Source organism: Electrona antarctica (assembly GCF_951216825.1).
Source record: "Electrona antarctica genome assembly, chromosome: 13".
Lineage (NCBI taxonomy): Eukaryota > Metazoa > Chordata > Actinopteri > Myctophiformes > Myctophidae > Electrona > Electrona antarctica.
Window position 1 is genome coordinate 2,853,219 of NC_136794.1, and position 18,562 is coordinate 2,871,780.

The window sequence follows — 18,562 nt, forward strand, 5'->3', positions numbered from 1 at the left end:
TTTTGTTTTGGATTTTCAAAATAAGGGTTGAAGGGGGGCGATATCCTGGCAAATAGTAATCATTCTTTAATTAACCCTGGTGGCGATTGAGTTATAACAAGGCGTCCGAAAATAACCAGTGACATGTCTTCTTTCATTTGTCTGCATCAATGTTGTTTTTTTAACAAAGGTCACAGCCATTAAAAAGGTTTTTTTGTCTACTCGACTCGACCCATATAGATTCCAGTGCATTCTGTCAACTTCCGGGTCCAGGGCTTTGTCACACTTGGGCTCCCCATCTCTGCTGCCCCATAGCCGCCACCGGGGGCCGCCATTAGACCCTGGCCCCGTGAAGTGAACCGAGATGTCCTAACTCTGGCGGATTACCCCCCCCCCCCCCCCCACAGTAATTCAGGGGAGGGGGGGGGGCATAGCATGTGCGCACGCAAACTTTTCAGTTTTTTTAACCTAAATTTAACACAATCAACAGCCAATGAAGGTCCCCAGCAGAGCCTCATAAAACCCAGTACGGCACAGTCCAGTTTCCCTGAAGGGCCCCCCCCTGAGAGCCCCCTGGGCTGCGTGTGTCCCCCCCCAATGGGGCCTAATTTGGGCCCCCATGGTGCTCTTCCGGTCACATGGTGTTCCCCAGGCCGACGCCCCCGCCCCCTCCTCCTCCCCGGGCGTTGACCAGTCCTTTGATGTTGGCGACGGGCCGCGCGTCGTGGAGATGCTGCCTCCGGCGCTCCACGAAGGCCGCCAGGCGTGCCGTGTCCAGTGGCGTGCGGCGGGCACCCTCGCCCTGCCCCCCTCCCCCCCGTGGCCCTCCCCCACCCCCCACCACCACCACCCAGGGGTGCTGTAGGCAGCCCGTGGCGCTGGGCCTCTTGCGCGGGTCGTCGCGCAGCGCCGACGTCACAAAGTCCCGCGCCGCCTGGCTCACGTCGCCGAAGTACTCATCGGGGAAGCAGAAGTCCGTCCGCACAATGTTCACGCACGTCTCCTCAGGCTGGAAGGAAGGGGTGGAGGAAGAAGAAGAAAAGTATAACTCACATGGCTTACTTAAAACCCCCAGGGTGATTCTATACAAATGTCCCCAAACATTATATGAAATTGGCCGCCGACCCCCATCTGAAAATATGTTATTCCAGGGACAACGATTTCAGAAGCAAAGATTTCAGTTAAAAAACGTTTGCTCTGAAAGAATATATATTCAAAGATTTGCGCCACATTTTCACGATTTCTCAAAAATAGCAGACCTACAAGCTCGACCTATGAGCTATGAGCTTGTAGATCTGCTATTGTAACATAATGCTTAACCCATTCTGGGCGGGAACCCCTTTTGGTGTTTTAAGCATTATGTTATTAATGAAAAATAACATAATGCTACAAACATAATGCTACAAGCTGAAAAAAAATAGCTACAAACTCATAGCGGCACCGAGTGCCGCACTATGAGCTTGTATTGTCCCTGGAACAACATATTTTCAGATGGGGGTCGGCGGTCAAATACGTATCATTCTGGGGCTCCTTGACATGAAATAGTTTGAGCACCACTGACATAGAAACATAGGGTTTAGAAGATATTCTGTAGAATCTGTTCTCAGGTTCTCAGTGTGTGTTAAGTATATATAGTTACTGACCGACTCGTCCAGGAAGGGCGACACCCCGCTGAGCGCCACGTAGGCGAGCACACCCGCCGCCCACACATCCGTGGCGGCCGACACGGGCGTGCCGCGCACCAGCTCGGGCGCCGCGAACTCCGCGTTGCCCAGCAACGGGTGGATGTGCGGGCGACGCCCCCCGGCCGACAGCCGCGTCCCGTCGCCCAGGTCCACCAGCTTGACGGACGGACAGGAGGGGGAGGAGCTTAGGTCCACCAGCACGTTCTCTGGCTGAGGGGAGAGACGCGCACGCACACACACACACACACACACACACACACACACACACACACGTCGTCAAAATGCATGCTGCGTGGCAGATCAAGCACATGGAGGTGCTTTTGCGTATACCGACCGTTGCCTCTCGCAATTTTCAAATGCTTCCGTCATAAGGTCTGGAGCAACGGAAGCTCTGATCATGAGTGAAATATAAATGCTTCCGTCATACGGTGTGGAGCAACGGAAGCTCTGATCATGAGTAAAATATAAATGCTTCCGTCATACAGTCTGGAGCAACGGAAGCTCTGATCATGAGTGAAATATAAATGCTTCCGTCATACAATCTGGAGCAACGGAAGCTCTGATCATGAGTGAAATCTAAAGCGGAAGTGGAGACTCCTCCCCACATCTTTACAGTCACGCACATATATAGCATTCAGGAGGTGTAGTTCCAGACTCTATATAGCATTCAGGAGGTGTAGTTCCAGACTCTATATAGCATTCAGGAGGTGTAGTTCCAGACTCTATATAGCATTCATGAGGTGTAGTTCCAGACTCTATATAGCATTCGTTCAGAGTGCAATAGTTAGATAGTGGAATAGATAATAGATTGTGGAATAGTTGTCTGGCTACGTGAGACTAGGGCCGCTGGGACAGGAATTGACCTCCTGAGACACAACATTCTGCTGCATCACAGCCAGCAGACACTCGTCAGAATGTCCAAGAAGCAAAGCCTCAGAGCTCTGGTGGCACGGCCTACAAAATAATGTCTATCTACGTCCTGGAAGTAGACTGAGAGAAATAAAACTAGCGTTGACTAATCAATCAATTACAAGTGGCTCTTATTTTGAAGAGGAAGTCCGTTTAGGTTGTAACCAGAGCCGTAGAAGAAGAGAGTCGCGACATATGCTTTGATCTCGCCGCAAAGCGTGGTACTATGGGCTATAGTTCCAAACATTGGAACTATCCCATTGAGACAAAGCGGGTGGCTATGGGCTATAGTTCCAAACATTGGAACTATCCACAAAGAGGGGTGCTATGGGCTATAGTTCCAAACATTGGAACTATCCCATTGAGACAAAGCGGGGTGCTATGGTGCTATAGTTCCAAACATTTGGAACTATCCCATTGAGATAGAATGAGCACTTCCTCAATGGGCTATAGTTCCAAACATTGGAACTATCCCATTGAGACAAAGCGGGGTGCCTATGGGCTATAGTTCCAAACATTGAACCTATGTGGATTAAACACAAGCTTTTAGCCAAAGTTCTTATATTTATAATAGTAAGACCATGCATCTGTGACCTGCAGCCTTTACATAGGCCTGTAGGGTCATCGAGGCTAGGGCAAGTGCTGTGGGCTACGCGCACCAGTGTTGTTTTTGGAGGCACATTTTCGTCACCTGGAATGAAGTGTTAGTCTAGTTTTAGTCGACTAAATGTCATAAGATTTTAGTCGACTAAATCTACAGTTGATTTAGTCGACTAAAATGTATTTTGACGGGCCTTGATGCTGTCGTAATGGCTGTTTTTACACTTGCTGAAAATAGCTGATCTACAAGCTCACGAGCTTGTAGATAGCTTGTAGATCAGCTATTTTAAGCATGCAACCAAGTGTGAAATGACTTATACTGGATTGTCAGTATATTTAGTCGTTGTAGCTTAGTTTTCGTTTAGTTTCCATTTAGTTTTCGTCAGTGAAAAAAGGTAGTCGACGAAGACAACACTGACGGGCACGTGCGCGCACGCACGCACACAAACACAAACACACACACACACACACACACACACACACACACACACACACACACACACACAGCGCCACCTACCTTGAGGTCCAGGTGTAACACCCTGCAGGTGTGCAGGTGCTGCAGAGCCTCCAGAGTGTCTCTGATGAACGACGACACCGTCTCCTCCACGAGAGACGAGAGGGACACCAGGTGGTCCAGGAGACCCCCACCCTGCAGCCTGCACACACACACACACGCACACACACACACACACACACACACACACACACACACACACACACACACACACACACACACACACACACACACACACACACACACACACACACACACACACACACACACACACACACACACACGCACACACACACACACACGCACACACACACTCTTTAGGCATTTAGCAGACATGCACGCACGCACTCACAATTTACAAGGGTGAAGAGTCTGGGAGGCATTGAGTGTTGTCCAGGGTGTTTTAGGGAAGGGAAAAGAGTCTAGGACAGTGGTTTATTGAACCAGTGGCCCGGGAACCACCAGTGGTCCTTGAGTGGGGTTCCAGGTTGTCCTCAGCTAAATGATGATGAGAGTTGGTAACCAAATGGACCCTTTAACTCTTGAGAGTAAGTTATTCTTTTCTTTTTTAAACTTCCGCATAACTTAATTTACAAGAAGTCTAGACAATTAGAGAATGTAGAAGAATTGTTATTTTGATCAACGTTTGCCTGCTATCTCTCCTAATGGTTTGTCGGATGTCGGTCATCAATATTCCAGCATGGAATTGTGGCCAAAATCTTATCCGAACGATATCAAAAATATTCTTTAGTTTTGGGTCTGAGAGGCTACATGTCATCAAATGGTGGTTCCGTGGCTCAAATTGCCGAATGCATAATGGACCTTGATATGAAAGAGGTTGAAAACTACTGGTCTAGGACGTGTGTGCATGCATGCGTGCGTGTGTTCCTGTGTCATTCCATCCATGTTTCAACTCTGTGATAACCCAGACATATTTACATATCTCTGACAGCTAATACACCAGATGTTGTTGTGGTTGATGAAGAGTCCAGGGAGGTGTCTGTATTAGAGATAGCCTGCACCGGACCACAGCCTAGAGGAAGCCTTTATGACCATGGTCATTAAATAAAAAACACTCCTAAATACCATCTCAGAGGTGCAGACTATTTGTGTTTATATTCGGCAGCCTAGGGCATATACCCACAGACTGGTTGTTAGAGGGTTCCAACAACTTGGGATGCCCAAAAAAGAGGCAAAAAGGCTGGCAAAGTATTGTAGTGTCTCTGCTACAGTTGGAGGCCATCGATATTGTCCTTTTCTTTTTGCTGAGGTTTGCGTGATCTGCGCAAAAGGACAGTTAACCCATTTTGGGCGGGAACCCCTTTTGGTGTTTTAAACATTGTTATAATTTAGCTATTGAAAAATAGCAGATCTACAAGCTCATAGCGCGCCACCGAGTGGCGCGCTACGAGCTTGTAGGTCTGCTATTTTTGAAAAATCGTGAAAATATTTATTTCAGAAAACTGGAGGATTTAGAAGGATTTTTTTAAATTTTGAGGTCACGCCTAAATGGGTCAAATGATAAGGGACAATATCGGTGGCACCCAACTGTATAATTGGCAGCCGCCACATATGGCGGAGACGCTGCTACTTATACCCATAGATAGATGCTGAGTGACATGCCTGTTGTGACATGAAAACACATTGCCATGATTTTGTAAGTGTAACTCTACTGCACCTTTACTATTTGTGTCCTTGTATGCATCTCCTTTGTGTGGACATTAATAAATGGTTAAAATGTGCACTCACAGCTCCATCACCAGCATCAGAGAGGTGGGCGTCTCGTAGGTGTCCAACAGCGCCACCACCAGGTGACCCTGGACGTGTGTGAGGAGGTCAGCCTCGTGGGAGACCTGCTCCTTCTTCTGCAGCTTCTTACTGACGCACTTCACCGCTACCTGGAAGCACACACACGCACGCACGCACGCACACACACACACAAGAAATGCTGAATTTGTATAGGCCCCTACCCAAATATTATAGGAACGGTAGGCTGCTATCTCTCTCTTTACAGTGTCATCAACAGTCATTCACATTCACAACGCGGACAGTGTTGCATGTGACCTTGAAGAGTGACTATTTTCGTAATACGTGCATGCGACCATGCGTATAGTTTGTGCTGGTCTGACTCTGGGCACCCCCCTCTGCTCTGCATAACCACGAAACGGAGAGCAAACACACACACATGCGCGCCCCCCCCATAAACAGAGTAGGCGATTCGGTAGAGAGAGGATGGGGGCATGGCCACGCAGTGCTGCCGTTACTAGAAGCAGGCAGCTGTTTATGTTGGGTCTGGAAGCTGTGTGTCGCATCGTCCAACAAAACACATCTCACTCCTACTTCATCACACAGCGATGCATGCTGAAAATGTTAGCCTGTTAGCATGACATGATAGGATGTTCAGCATTCTAGAATGCTAGCATGTTCATGTTAGCATTCTAGAATGCTAGCATGTTCATGTTAGCATGCTATGTTAGCATGCATGTTAGCATGTTAGCATGCATACATGCTAACCCGTAAAATGCTTTTTGGAAATGCGATCATCGGTTCTTTAGTTATGGGCTGTTGAATATACAGCTTGTTTTGACCAAAAAACGCAATCTGGGAACCCTTCCATCCATCCATCCATCTACCCACCCATCCATCCATCCATTCACCGATCCATGCATCCATCCACCCACCCACCCATCCATCCATCCATCCATCCATCCATCCATCCATCCATACCTCTTTCTTGCTGGTCTTGTCCAGATATTTCTTCACCACAGAAAACCTTCCTCTGGAATGAAGAATACGAATGATGGAGACAGACAGACAAGAGGACAAGAATGACAGTTATTTACAGAAGGGGTAGGCAATCTTAGGCATGGGTGCCAACATTGGCACAGTGGAGGGTGATCACTGGCACACTGACATAAGTGTGAGAGAGGAAATTTCCTTTATAATATTAAGTCTCCTCACATCAGTGTGTAAATTACATCCTGCACATAATTCTACATTCATTCAAACTCTGAACTCTGACTTGGGAGGGAGTCTGGGAGATACGTGGGTTATTCCTCTTATTAAGTCTACTCATCAGTAGGCCTAAAGTACTCATCAATGACCTAATGTTAAGAAAATATTTCAAATCAGGTTGTCGTATTTGTATATCGATGTGGTGTCATAATAAAATGTAATGTTGATATGGCACACTGACTATCAAGAACATAAAAGCATGGCACTTCATGTGAAAAACGTTGCTGACCCCTGATTTACAGGACAGTAGAGATGCACAATATAATCGGTAGAGTATCAGAATTGGCCATATTCGCCATAAAAATACCATATCGGTATCGGATCGGTCTCAAAATACTCCAGATTATTTTCACCGATATTGATGATGCAATAATAATGTGACAGTCAATGGCTAAATTCTACATTACATTTGTGTACTCATCACATTCAGTAGTCATTCAGTAGTGAAAACAGACACTTGGAAAAGTATAGGCTATTGATTGATTGAATACATTGCAGTCCTCTGTATAATATCGGAATCGGTCAGAATCGGTATCGGCAGATATGACTCTGCAAATAATCGGATATCGGTCATAATTTCATAACCACGGGACAGTGTTATTTAGTCTTGGGACAAGAGACAGAGACAGAGAGACAGAGACAGAGAGACAGAGACAGAGACAGAGACAGAGACAGAGAGACAGAATGTTACCTTCCTATCTCACAGATCTCAGAGAAGTGAGAGTCAAAGTTGTCCTTCCATTGCACGACACTGCCATCGTAGGCGGAGTCTATATGGAGACAGACAGACAGACAGACAGACAGACAGACAGACAGACGGCTTGTAAGTCATCTATTTTTGACCATTTTTGAAACATTCATAATAGAGCGCCGAAGCCCTGGCCGTCACTCGCTCATCCCCCGGTTCTGCCGGGTTCACAGAAGTAATTTCTCTATGGAGAATAACATGGGCTCATCTTAAAATCATCTCATATAAGCATTGTGGTGCAAAAATAAACAAGCTGTCTCGGCGTTATTGTCGGGGAGGTGTCTCTGTATCGTTTGCGACCGTCAGTCACTCATATATGATACAGTCTGTTTCTAGCGAAAATGTAACTAATTCAGAAGCAGTAACATTAGCGTTTTCTCTCAGTCAGTTGATTCTTCATATCCATACGAGTGAAGCGGCCGGGATGACACGTTTATTTTCAAACACAGTTACAATATACAATACAAATAAAAAGTACATGAACCCATGGATTACCGATATAGATGTCAGACTTCGGTGCTCTATTGTTGCTAGGCAGAATGACCATGTTGATAATAATAACTAGATAAAGTGCCCCTCGGGGCACAGGTCTCCACCAGGCCAGGTCAGGTTGTGGCCTCCTGGTGGCGCTATAATAGGCCAATGAGAAAAGGGTGGCATTTATTCTTACACATTGGATGATTTGAGGCAATTTGTTCCAAAAATGTGTTGCAAAAATCCACCTGTTGGTGGAGCTATAACAGGCCAATGTGAAAAGGGTGGGATATATTCCTCAGCCTAGTAGGAAAGTCTGTGAAAGATTTCACGTAAATTGCATGCTGCATTCATGATTTGAGGCTTTTTGTTCAAAACGGGCCAATCCTGCTAACTTTGAAAGCCAATGTTAGCCAATTAGGATGGAATCTGAAATATCGGTAATCGAGTAATATAAAAAAAAATGTTTTTCAAATATCGGCCTCCTGGTGGCGCTATAACAGACCGTTATGGAAAATTTGGGGTAGAGGTTCATCGTTGGCATCCAGGGAGTGTGTGTACAAAATTTGGCATCGACCGGGTTAACGGTGCCAGAGATTAGCTGGTAACAGACGGACGGATGCACACACACACGGACGGAGTGCAAAACATACTCGGCCTGGTGGAGACAATAATAAAGTATTCTCACTGTTGCTAGGCAGAGTCACCATGTTGGAGGGTTGTGAGGGGGGGCCGACCCCCCAGGGGTTGGAGGCCGTGACCCGGAACTGGTAGTGACCTCCTGGGATGAGGTCATCCATCTGGAGGCACAGCTCTGTGGTGCTGGACACGGCCTGCTGCCATAGCAACGAGTCTGGACACAACATAACATTACCATAGCGACGTTACCATAGAGTCTGGACACACCCACACAACATCATAACGGAGATTACATTCCTCAACATGACTGAAAATTAAGGCCCGGTCCCTCCTACCCACCCACACACACACACACACACACACCCACACCCACACCCCCACACACACACAGTACCTTCTTGTCTGAACTCCACAGTGTAGCTGCTGACGGTGCAGTTAGTGGCGGCGGCCAGCGGGGGGAGCCAGTGCACGATGGCCGCCGTGCTGCTAGCCTCCTGGGCTAGCGGTCTGGAGGGCGCCGCCGGGATACCTGGATGGACCAATCACAGCAAGGCAAACATCAAAATCTTGAAAATGTGGTGCAATTCTTCGAATATATTCTTTCAGAGCGAACGTTTTTAATCTTTGCTTCTAGGGGGTCCCAAGAACTACATATTTTCAGATGGGGGTCGGCGGCCAATTACATATAATTCTGGGGGTCCTTAAAATGTTTGAGAACCACTGACATAGAAACATGGGTTTTTCAAGAAAACTGTCAGGATTTAGAAGACATTTGTAGAATTGTTCTAAGGTCTAAATGGTTTAACCCATTTAGGACTAAAAAACTGAAAAACTTCAAATATTTATTCAAAAACGTACAAAAATGTTATTCTGTTATATACTGTACGCAACAAGAACCCAAAAATCATTATCATCTGTCGTAAGTATGACACGCCCACCGGGGGCGGAGCTTACCTTGCACTCTGATGGAGGCGGAGGAGGAGGCGGAGCCGTGGGTGTTAACGGCGATGCAGGTGTAGATCCCGGTGTCCAGAGGCATGAGGTTACAGATCTTCAACAAGATGTCCCCCGTGTCCCTAGAAGGACACTTTATTAATACACTGTCCCCCGTGTCCCTGGAAGAACACTTTATTAATACACTGTCCCCTGTGTCCCTGGAAGGACACTTTATTAATACACTGTCCCCCGTGTCCCTGGAAGAACACTTTATTAATACACTGTCCCCCGTGTCCCTGGAAGGACACTTTATTAATACACTGTCCCCCGTGTCCCTGGAAGAACACTTTATTAATACACTGTCCCCCGTGTCCCTGGAAGAACACTTTATTAATACACTTTCCCCCGTGTCCCTGGAAGAACACTTTAGTAATACACTGTCCCCCCGTGTCCCTGGAAGAACACTTTAGTAATACACTGTCCCCCCGTGTCCCTGGAAGAACACTTTATTAATACACTGTCCCCCGTGTCCCTGGAAGGACACTTTATTAATACACTGTCCCCCGTGTCCCTGGAAGAACACTTTATTAATACACTGTCCCCCGTGTCCCTGGAAGGACACTTTATTAACACACTGTCCCCCGTGTCCCTGGAAGGACACTTTATTAATACACTGTCCCCCGTGTCCCTGGAAGGACACTTTATTAATACACTGTACCCTGTGTCCCTGGAAGGACACTTTATTTACAACAAGATGTCCCCCGGTTCCCTGGAAGGACACTTTATTAATACACTGTCCCCCGTGTCCCTGGAAGGACACTTTATTAATACACTGTCCCCCGTGTCCCTGGAAGGACACTTTATTAATACACTGTCCCCCGTGTCCCTGGAAGAACACTTTATTAATACACTGTCCCCCGTGTCCCTGGAAGGACACTTTATTAACACACTGTCCCCCGTGTCCCTGGAAGGACACTTTATTAATACACTGTCCCCCGTGTCCCTGGAAGGACACTTTATTAATACACTGTACCCTGTGTCCCTGGAAGGACACTTTATTTACAACAAGATGTCCCCCGGTTCCCTGGAAGGACACTTTATTAATACACTGTCCCCCGTGTCCCTGGAAGGACACTTTATTAATACACTGTCCCCCGTGTCCCTGGAAGGACACTTTATTTACAACAAGATGTCCCCCGGTTCCCTGGAAGGACACTTTATTAATACACTGTCCCCCGTGTCCCTGGAAGGACACTTTATTAATACACTGTCCCCCGTGTCCCTGGAAGGACACTATATTTACAAAAAGATGTCCCCCGTGACCCTGGAAGAACACTTTATTAATACACTGTCCCCCGTGTCCCTGGAAGAACACTTTATTTATACACTGTCCCCCGTGTCCCTGGAAGGACACTTTATTAATACACTGTCCCCCGTGTCTCTGGAAGAACACTTTATTTATACACTGTCCCCCATGTCCCTGGAAGGACACTTTATTTATACACTGTCCCCCGTGTCCCTGGAAGAACACTTTATGTATACACTGTCCCTGAACACCAACCAAGAAAACTTTATTTATACACCAACTGCAATAGCCTCCTGTACGGCGTCACCACCAAGGTCCTCAAAAAACTACATTACGTCCGAAACGCCTGCTCCCCAGAACCCGATCCAGTCCCACATCACACCTGTCCTCCGTGAACTCCACTGGCTCCCAGTCAAGTTCAGAATTGATTTCAAAATACTCACCATCACCTACAAAGCCCTCAACAACCAGGCCCCCCCCCCCCCCTCTACCTCTCTGAACTCATCAACCGCCATGTCCCCTCCCGCTCTCTCAGGTCAAGCACTGCCAACTGGAACCCCACAAACCAACTTGGGGAGACAGGGCCTTCGCAGTGGAACTCACTCCCAGCCCACATCAGAGCTGCCCCCCCACCTTCGAAATGTTTAAAAGCACACTCAAAACCCACCTTTTCAGACTGGCTTTCCCCCCCCCCAATGTCGTAACTCTTCTATTAGACGAGTCCAACAAAACACTGACCTGATATCGATGGAGAAGCGAGCGTTGTTGACCAGCAGGTTCTGGTCGGGTCCTCTGAGCGTGACGGTGGGTTTGGGTCGACCGCACGCCTTGCAGCACAGAACCACCGTCTCCCCCAACGCACACACCACGTCACCCAGGGGTACCAGGAACTCTGGAGGCACTGGTACACACAAGGACAAGCTCACGTGTGTGTGTGTGTGTGTGTGTGTGTGTGTGTGTGTGTGTGTGTGTGTGTGTGTGTGTGTGTGTGTGTGTGTGTGTGTCAGTGTGCCAGGTGCACAGTAACAGACAGCATGCACGGACGTCCATGTGTATAGGAATTAAAAAGCATGCGCACACACGCACGCACGCACGCACGCACGCACGCACGCACGCACACACGCACGCGCACACGCACACACACAAACACACACACACACACTTACCTTCCTGGATGAAGTTGGGGTTGAACAGCTGTAGAAGAAACAAGGCAGCGTGTTAATGCTATGGTTATTATGTGTGTGTGTGTGTGTGTGTGTGTGTGTGTGTGTGTGTGTGTGTGTGTGTGTGTGTGTGTGTGTGTGTACGTGCGTGAGTGAGTGAGTGAGTGAGTGCGTGCGTACCTCCATGCCTGTCTTGGGCACTAGGTCATCGTCACAATCTGACTCCTCTGAGCTGTGACTCTCCTGAGAGGAGAGGAGAGGAGAGGAGAGGAGAGGAGAGGAGAGGAGAGTTCCATTAACTACAATTGCAGTCGGACAGTGGAGTGTTTCCGCACCGGCCCCGAGAAAACGAGATTAATTCACCTTTGCAATGGGGAAGATTTGTTTTATTCCCCATAATCCAGCGGTAAAAAATATATAATTAGCATGATTAGCCTTTTTATACCAACGGACCGTGACGTTTACCTAAAAACAGCCAAAATACTTGCGTGCACGGACACGTGCGGTCTTTATGTGCATTATGGATCATAGTATGCTTAAAATGCGATATTCGGGGCTTGATTAGACCTTTATTTGACTTAGATGTGACAAAAACTATTATTCCCCGATCGGATCACCTCTCCTCCTGACCTGTGAAATAGCTAGCGGAAGTTTACTATAGTGTTTGAACCGGAACTGATTGTCGGCCATTTTAGGAGTTTTTTTCAAAAACGCTAGTGCTAGCGGCCACTATAGCACTGGTGCTGATCCAGTTAACAATGATTTTACAATATAAATTGGGGGTCCCAGTGAAAGAAATGGCATTAAATGAGGGTCCGTAGACTAATGCATGTCAATGCGCACACACACACACAACTCACTTTGCCCTTTGACCCCTTGGCAGAGGAGGCGGGGCCGAGCGTCGGAGTGGGCGTCGGCTCTTTGACCTTGCGGGGGAGGAGCAGGCCGTTGACCTCCTGATGACCTTTGAACCCCGCTGCGTTGACCTCTTGACCTTTGAACCCCGCTGCCGCCACGGCCTCGGCACGCTTCCTGGCGCGCAGCGTGTTCCACGACACTGACTTCCTGTTCAGGACAGGAAGTCAAACAACAGTCCACCAATCAGAAGGAGAGGAACAATCCTTCTGGTCCAGCAACTTGGACCAATAACAGAACAGCATTTCAGACTTGGACCAATGACAGAACAGCAGTTTAGTGGTGGACCAATGAGAGGACAGCAGTTTAGAGTTGGACCAATGAGAGAACAGCAGTTCAGAGGTGGACCAATGAAAGGACAGCAGTTCAGAGGTGGACCAATGAGAGGACAGCGGTTTAGAGTTGGACCAATGAGAGGACAGCAGTTTAGAGTTGGACCAATGACAGGACAGCAGTTCAGAGGTGGACCAATGAGAGGACAGCGGTTTAGAGTTGGACCAATGAGAGGACAGCAGTTCAGAGGTGGACCAATGAGAGGACAGCAGTTTAGAGTTGGACCAATGAGAGGACAGCAGTTCAGAGGTGGACCAATGAGAGGACAGCGGTTTAGAGTTGGACCAATGAGAGGACAGCAGTTCAGAGGTGGACCAATGAGAGGACAGCGGTTTAGAGTTGGACCAATGAGAGGACAGGACAGATTGAGCCCCTGGGGGTCTAAAACACGGACCCTGATTGGTCCATTCAGTGGAAAGGTTGAACATGGGTGGAGAGATTTTACAGTAAAGTGTCCCAAAGATGAAATGGTGGAGAGACACTGCATTAGAGAGAGAGAGAGAGAGAGAGAGAGAGAGAGAGAGAGAGAGAGAGAGAGAGAGAGAGAGAGAGAATGGTAACAGATAAAGATAGGAACATACCTTTGCGTAACACAATCCTATCGTCTTATCGAGTACATTTTTCCTGTGACTGAAACATTCAGAAGTGGCAGTGTGGAAAAAAAGTACTTTGTGGTACTGCACTCATCGTTTACTTGAGTAAAAGTACGTAAATAATAAATACTTCATTTGAACCATATGGGAACCGCCCAAAATAATCATATTTGAACTAGGGACACCCGCAAATGAAATTGGTCAGGTGGTATGTCATGTGATCATGGTCAGGTCGGTGGTATGTAGCTGATCAAGCGCATGGCGAAACTTCCTTACGGATGGCAGTGTTGATTTTGTCCACTAAAATGATGACACAAAAAGTTCGACGCCTGAGGGCGAGACGCGACCTCACCCTAAAAGGCCCTAAATGGCTGTCACCCATCCGCCTGGTTGACGGCGGACTGCTGGGCGAGGGTCAGATCAGCATATGGAATGATTTTTTTTTTTTTTTAATGTTTTATCCCACGATTTTGTAAACCACTTTTCACCCCTGTGTCAATGATCTAATGTGATCAGATCAGATCGGTGAACCAATAGAGGATATGCGCATGCATTACGTGAATGGCAGATCGAGTGGCAGATCGAGTGGCAAAGTGAATTTAATGTTGTTTTAAGTCATTTAATGGAATCAAATAAAACTTTTCTGTTTGGATGTACGGGCTGTCAAGGCCAGGAAGTTGCCACTCAGTAGGCGTTCCCGCATAACTTCCGGGTATGATGATGATGTCACACGCATACCCTCTATATTCTCCAGCGGTTGCTCTTGCACGCCCGCCACCCCTCTAGACCAGAAAGCATGCTGGCTATATGCCAGGCCAGGCTAGATGAGGTGAGGTGAGATCAACATATGGAATGTCAGAACAGATCAGCTCCATATATGGAGATCTAAGGGTGGCAGCGGGAGCAGTGTCTTGAGTGTACAGGGTTGATGAGGGCCCAGGTAGGGAGGCGCGGCTGCACTAATAACTTTGGGGCATGGTCCGTATATAGAGTATAAATGGACAGGTATCAGTCAAAAGGGAGACATCGATGGGGTAGGATGGATGGGGAAGGATCAACATATGGAATGTCAGAACAGGTCAGCTCCATATATGGAGATCTAAGGGTTTGAGATCAGATGTAGAGTTGCTGGCCCATATTGATGACATCAGGGATCTCCATATATGGGCTTGATATTGATGACATCATGTGATGTCACGAGGCATGACCAACCAATCAACTGACGGGAAATGCATGATTTCATAGTAAATGCGACCAGCTGTGGTCGCAGCGACCTGTGGTCGCAAGTAACTAAGCTATGATGACTAAAACTATGACTAAATGTATGTACAATTACAATTTAGACGCTCTTTACCCAGAGTGACTTACAGTAAGCAAGAACAACACAAGGTAATACATCAAATACACACAAATAGTCATGATGAATCATAAGGAAGCTAAGGACCTAGCATCTGTTTAACAGTAGAAAATGTGTACAGTAAATGCTACTATAGAGTGCTATGTCTACATCAAATGCTATCTAAATTACACAAGTTGATCCTTTGCATACATGTAAGGTCGTCGAGGCTAGGGCAAGTGCTACGGGGCCAAGCTGGAGTCTGAAGAGGTGAGTTTTCAGACTACGTATATGGTGGAAGATTGGGAGTGAGTCTACTGACCTTTCAAGAGCCACAGAATATTTGGCTACACGATGAGACACAGCATGTCTCTCTGCTTCCGTTGGGAAAAAACAAATAACTCAAACCCAAGTGTGTTTTCTTCTTGATTGCTTTTGCTTTACGATTGATTTGATTTTTTTATCCTCTGTGGAGTGTTGGGGGGTCGATCGGGGGCCGGGACTGCTCCGAGGTTAGTAGAAATCAAAACAAATCAAAGCACACTGCAAAACACATCAAAACAAATCAAACCACACTGCTGCAAACTACAAAACACAAACACAACTGAAAGCAAAGCATAATTTGTACATATGAAAACAGTTTGTCTTTTGAACTCTGTGATGTCGCTGACACTGGGCTCACTTACTTCCTGCACTACATATTGTCTCAGTGAGACAGCCCTCCCCATCATAGATATTAAAAAATAGATGCCTCATTGGCCGCTGCAGTTCGTTGGAGCCATGTGTGTTGACGGGAGGGCGGAAGAATTTACACTGGTACGCCGGAAGAGTGGACGGAACACTGCCACTCGAGTGACTATAGTTGGCCAATCACAGCGCATCTTTTCCAGGACTTATCAGACCCGAACATGCGCTCTGTGAGGCACACTCATACTTCCGCAGGGCTTCGCAAGGAATCTCGGGAATTTTTTGCCCTCCCTTGAGGAGGGCAAAAGGGGCCGAAAGGGGCGTCTACCTTTATATGTCTATGCTCCCCATATCCATGAGGAGGAGCAGTGGACCAAAGCATTATGGGAATTGTAGTTCAGGAAGGAAGTGAGCCTGCAGTGTCCATGACATCATGGGAGTTCATGGACACTTTGAAATACTACAATATCTAAAAACACATGTTTATTACCCACATAAAAACCCACCGGAAAAGTGTTTCTTGTCTCCCAAGCATTATTAAAATAAGACCGGGTTGCAAAAGCGGTGAAGTGTGTGTCCCTTTAACGTCAAGTTATAGCAACAAGAACCTGTATGAGGGAATACCAAGGGTGAGCCAATAGCAGCCAGGAGAATGAGACTATAGCAGGACACTGCCAAAGACCTCAAGAACTGCCAGCCAGCAAACTGATGCTGTGGGAACCAACACACGGGGACGTCCCACATTAACATACGTGGATGTACTTAACCCATTTAGACCCGAGGACGATTCTACAAATGTCTTCTAAATCCTGACAGTTTTCTGAAAAACCTCATGTTTCTATGTCAGTGGTTCTCAAACTATTTCATGTCAAGGACCCCTAGAATTATATGTATTTGGCCGCCGACCCCATCTCAAAATATGTAGTTCCAGGGACCCCCCCCCCCCCACAGAAGCAAAGATTTGAGTTCAAAACGTTCGCTCTGAAAGCATAACATAATGCTTAATACACCAAAAGGGGTTCCCGCCCAGAATGGGTTAAGAAAAACACAGGAGTGCAAAGCACCAACGAGCTGGCCAGATGTATGAGGAACCGGGGTGACTCGTCTAAGGACCACCTTAGAGCAGTGGTCCCCAGAGTGGGGTCCCCGGGGACCCCTAAGGGTCCTTGAGGGAGTTCCAGAGGGTCCCCTAAATGATAGTTTGTAACCAAATGGACCCTTATGGGTCTGTAACTCTGAGAGTGTACAGAGAGGGTTTGGTTGCCACCAGAGTAGTATAAAAGAGAGTAATGACACTCCCGTTGACTCTCATTGTAACAATGGAATGCGGAAGTGCTCATTCTATCTCAATGGAATAGTTCCAGCCATAGGAGCAATGTTTGGAACTATAGCCCATAGGCACCCGCTTTGCGGAGAGATCACCACTCTCTTACTACATTACTCTGGTTGCCACATGCCATTTGGGTTTTGTTGACACAAAAAGCCGATTTGTTCAGACACATATGACGTAAATTCTCCTTTCATTGTCAATGGCAAATGTGACTTGAGTTAACACATTCTTGGCGGGAACCCGTTAAGGTGTTTTAAGAATTATGTCATGCCTTAGCTGTTATTATTATTAGCTATTTTTGAAAAATCGTGAAAATGTGGCGCAAATCATCAAATATATTGTAACGTTTAGCACCCTGAGCTGGCGTCGAACCCCGGCCTCCAACTCAGTAGACAAGGCAAGCAACCAACCGCGTCAAGAGAGCTAGCTCCCTTGGAGGAGCAAGTTACGGCCGGGTCTTTCGCAGGGTCGTTACACTATATTATTTCAGAGTGAGCGTTTTTAACTCAAATCTTTGCTTCTGAGGGGTTCCTGAAACGACATATTTTCAGATGGGGGTCGGCAGCCAATTATACATCTTTGGGGGTCCTTGACATGAAAATGTTTGAGAACGACAGGAAAAAGGTTTTTCAGAAAACTGTTAGGATTTAGAAGACATTTTGTAGAAGCGTCCTCAGGTCAACATGATGTTAGGAGGGGCTACCGCCCCTCAAACATAGGGCTGGGACTTTGACTGATTAATTTGGATACATTTATTACAGAAAGAATAACGCATTTTAATTGCGCTTAGTTTTTGCACCACAGAACCTTTCTTTCTCACTGAATTAGTTTCAGGCATAGCGATGCAGACCGCTTTATGCTTGGCCCAGTGGATGATGGGAAATGTAGATTTAAAATAACTCACTCATCGATTCACTTGTATGCCAAAATCCGTTTGAATTCGAAAAAATTTAACATTGCTTCTCAGGTCAAATATTGATATGTGATTAAACATGAGATTAATTTTGATTAATTAATTACACAGCCACTACTTAATTTGATTTTCTTTTAAATCGAGTCCCAGACCTACTAAAGATGTAACAATACTGTAACATGACTTTGTTATGACAACTGTCTAATAAAGAACAACGTTGTGGGCGTTTTCATCAGCGTTTATTCACCCTCCATCTCCACTAGGAGGAGTCGCGGAGATTGTAGTTTCATGTACAAATATGAACTACAAACCGTCATGACTTCCTCTTTACCCTCCATATCCACTAGGAGGAGCGGAGAGTTGTAGTTTAGTTTACACAGATGAACTACAAACCGTCATCACTTCCTCTTTACCCTCCATCTCCACTATGAGGAGCGGAGAGTTGTAGTTTAGTTTACACAGATGAACTACAAACCGTCATCACTTC

The 18,562-nt window shown here is 46.7% G+C and overlaps 1 protein-coding gene across 1 annotated transcript in view; it reads right to left on the reverse strand.

Moving 5' to 3' along the window:
• Window positions 1-613: 613 nt before the first annotated feature.
• kalrna (kalirin RhoGEF kinase a) overlaps window positions 614-18,562 on the reverse strand; it is a gene marked incomplete at its 3' end in the record, with an annotated part of 163,675 nt that continues 145,726 nt past the window's right edge. The window contains exons 57-69 of the mRNA XM_079518619.1: window positions 12,829-13,033; window positions 12,149-12,211; window positions 11,972-11,999; window positions 11,544-11,706; window positions 9,518-9,639; window positions 8,958-9,092; window positions 8,613-8,777; window positions 7,394-7,472; window positions 6,415-6,466; window positions 5,437-5,585; window positions 3,691-3,829; window positions 1,623-1,874; window positions 614-988 (exon numbers count right to left, since the gene is read on the reverse strand). Of these exons, the coding sequence (XP_079374745.1) occupies window positions 614-988; window positions 1,623-1,874; window positions 3,691-3,829; window positions 5,437-5,585; window positions 6,415-6,466; window positions 7,394-7,472; window positions 8,613-8,777; window positions 8,958-9,092; window positions 9,518-9,639; window positions 11,544-11,706; window positions 11,972-11,999; window positions 12,149-12,211; window positions 12,829-13,033 (1,927 nt within the window). The remainder of the gene's footprint in view (window positions 989-1,622; window positions 1,875-3,690; window positions 3,830-5,436; window positions 5,586-6,414; window positions 6,467-7,393; window positions 7,473-8,612; window positions 8,778-8,957; window positions 9,093-9,517; window positions 9,640-11,543; window positions 11,707-11,971; window positions 12,000-12,148; window positions 12,212-12,828; window positions 13,034-18,562) is intronic.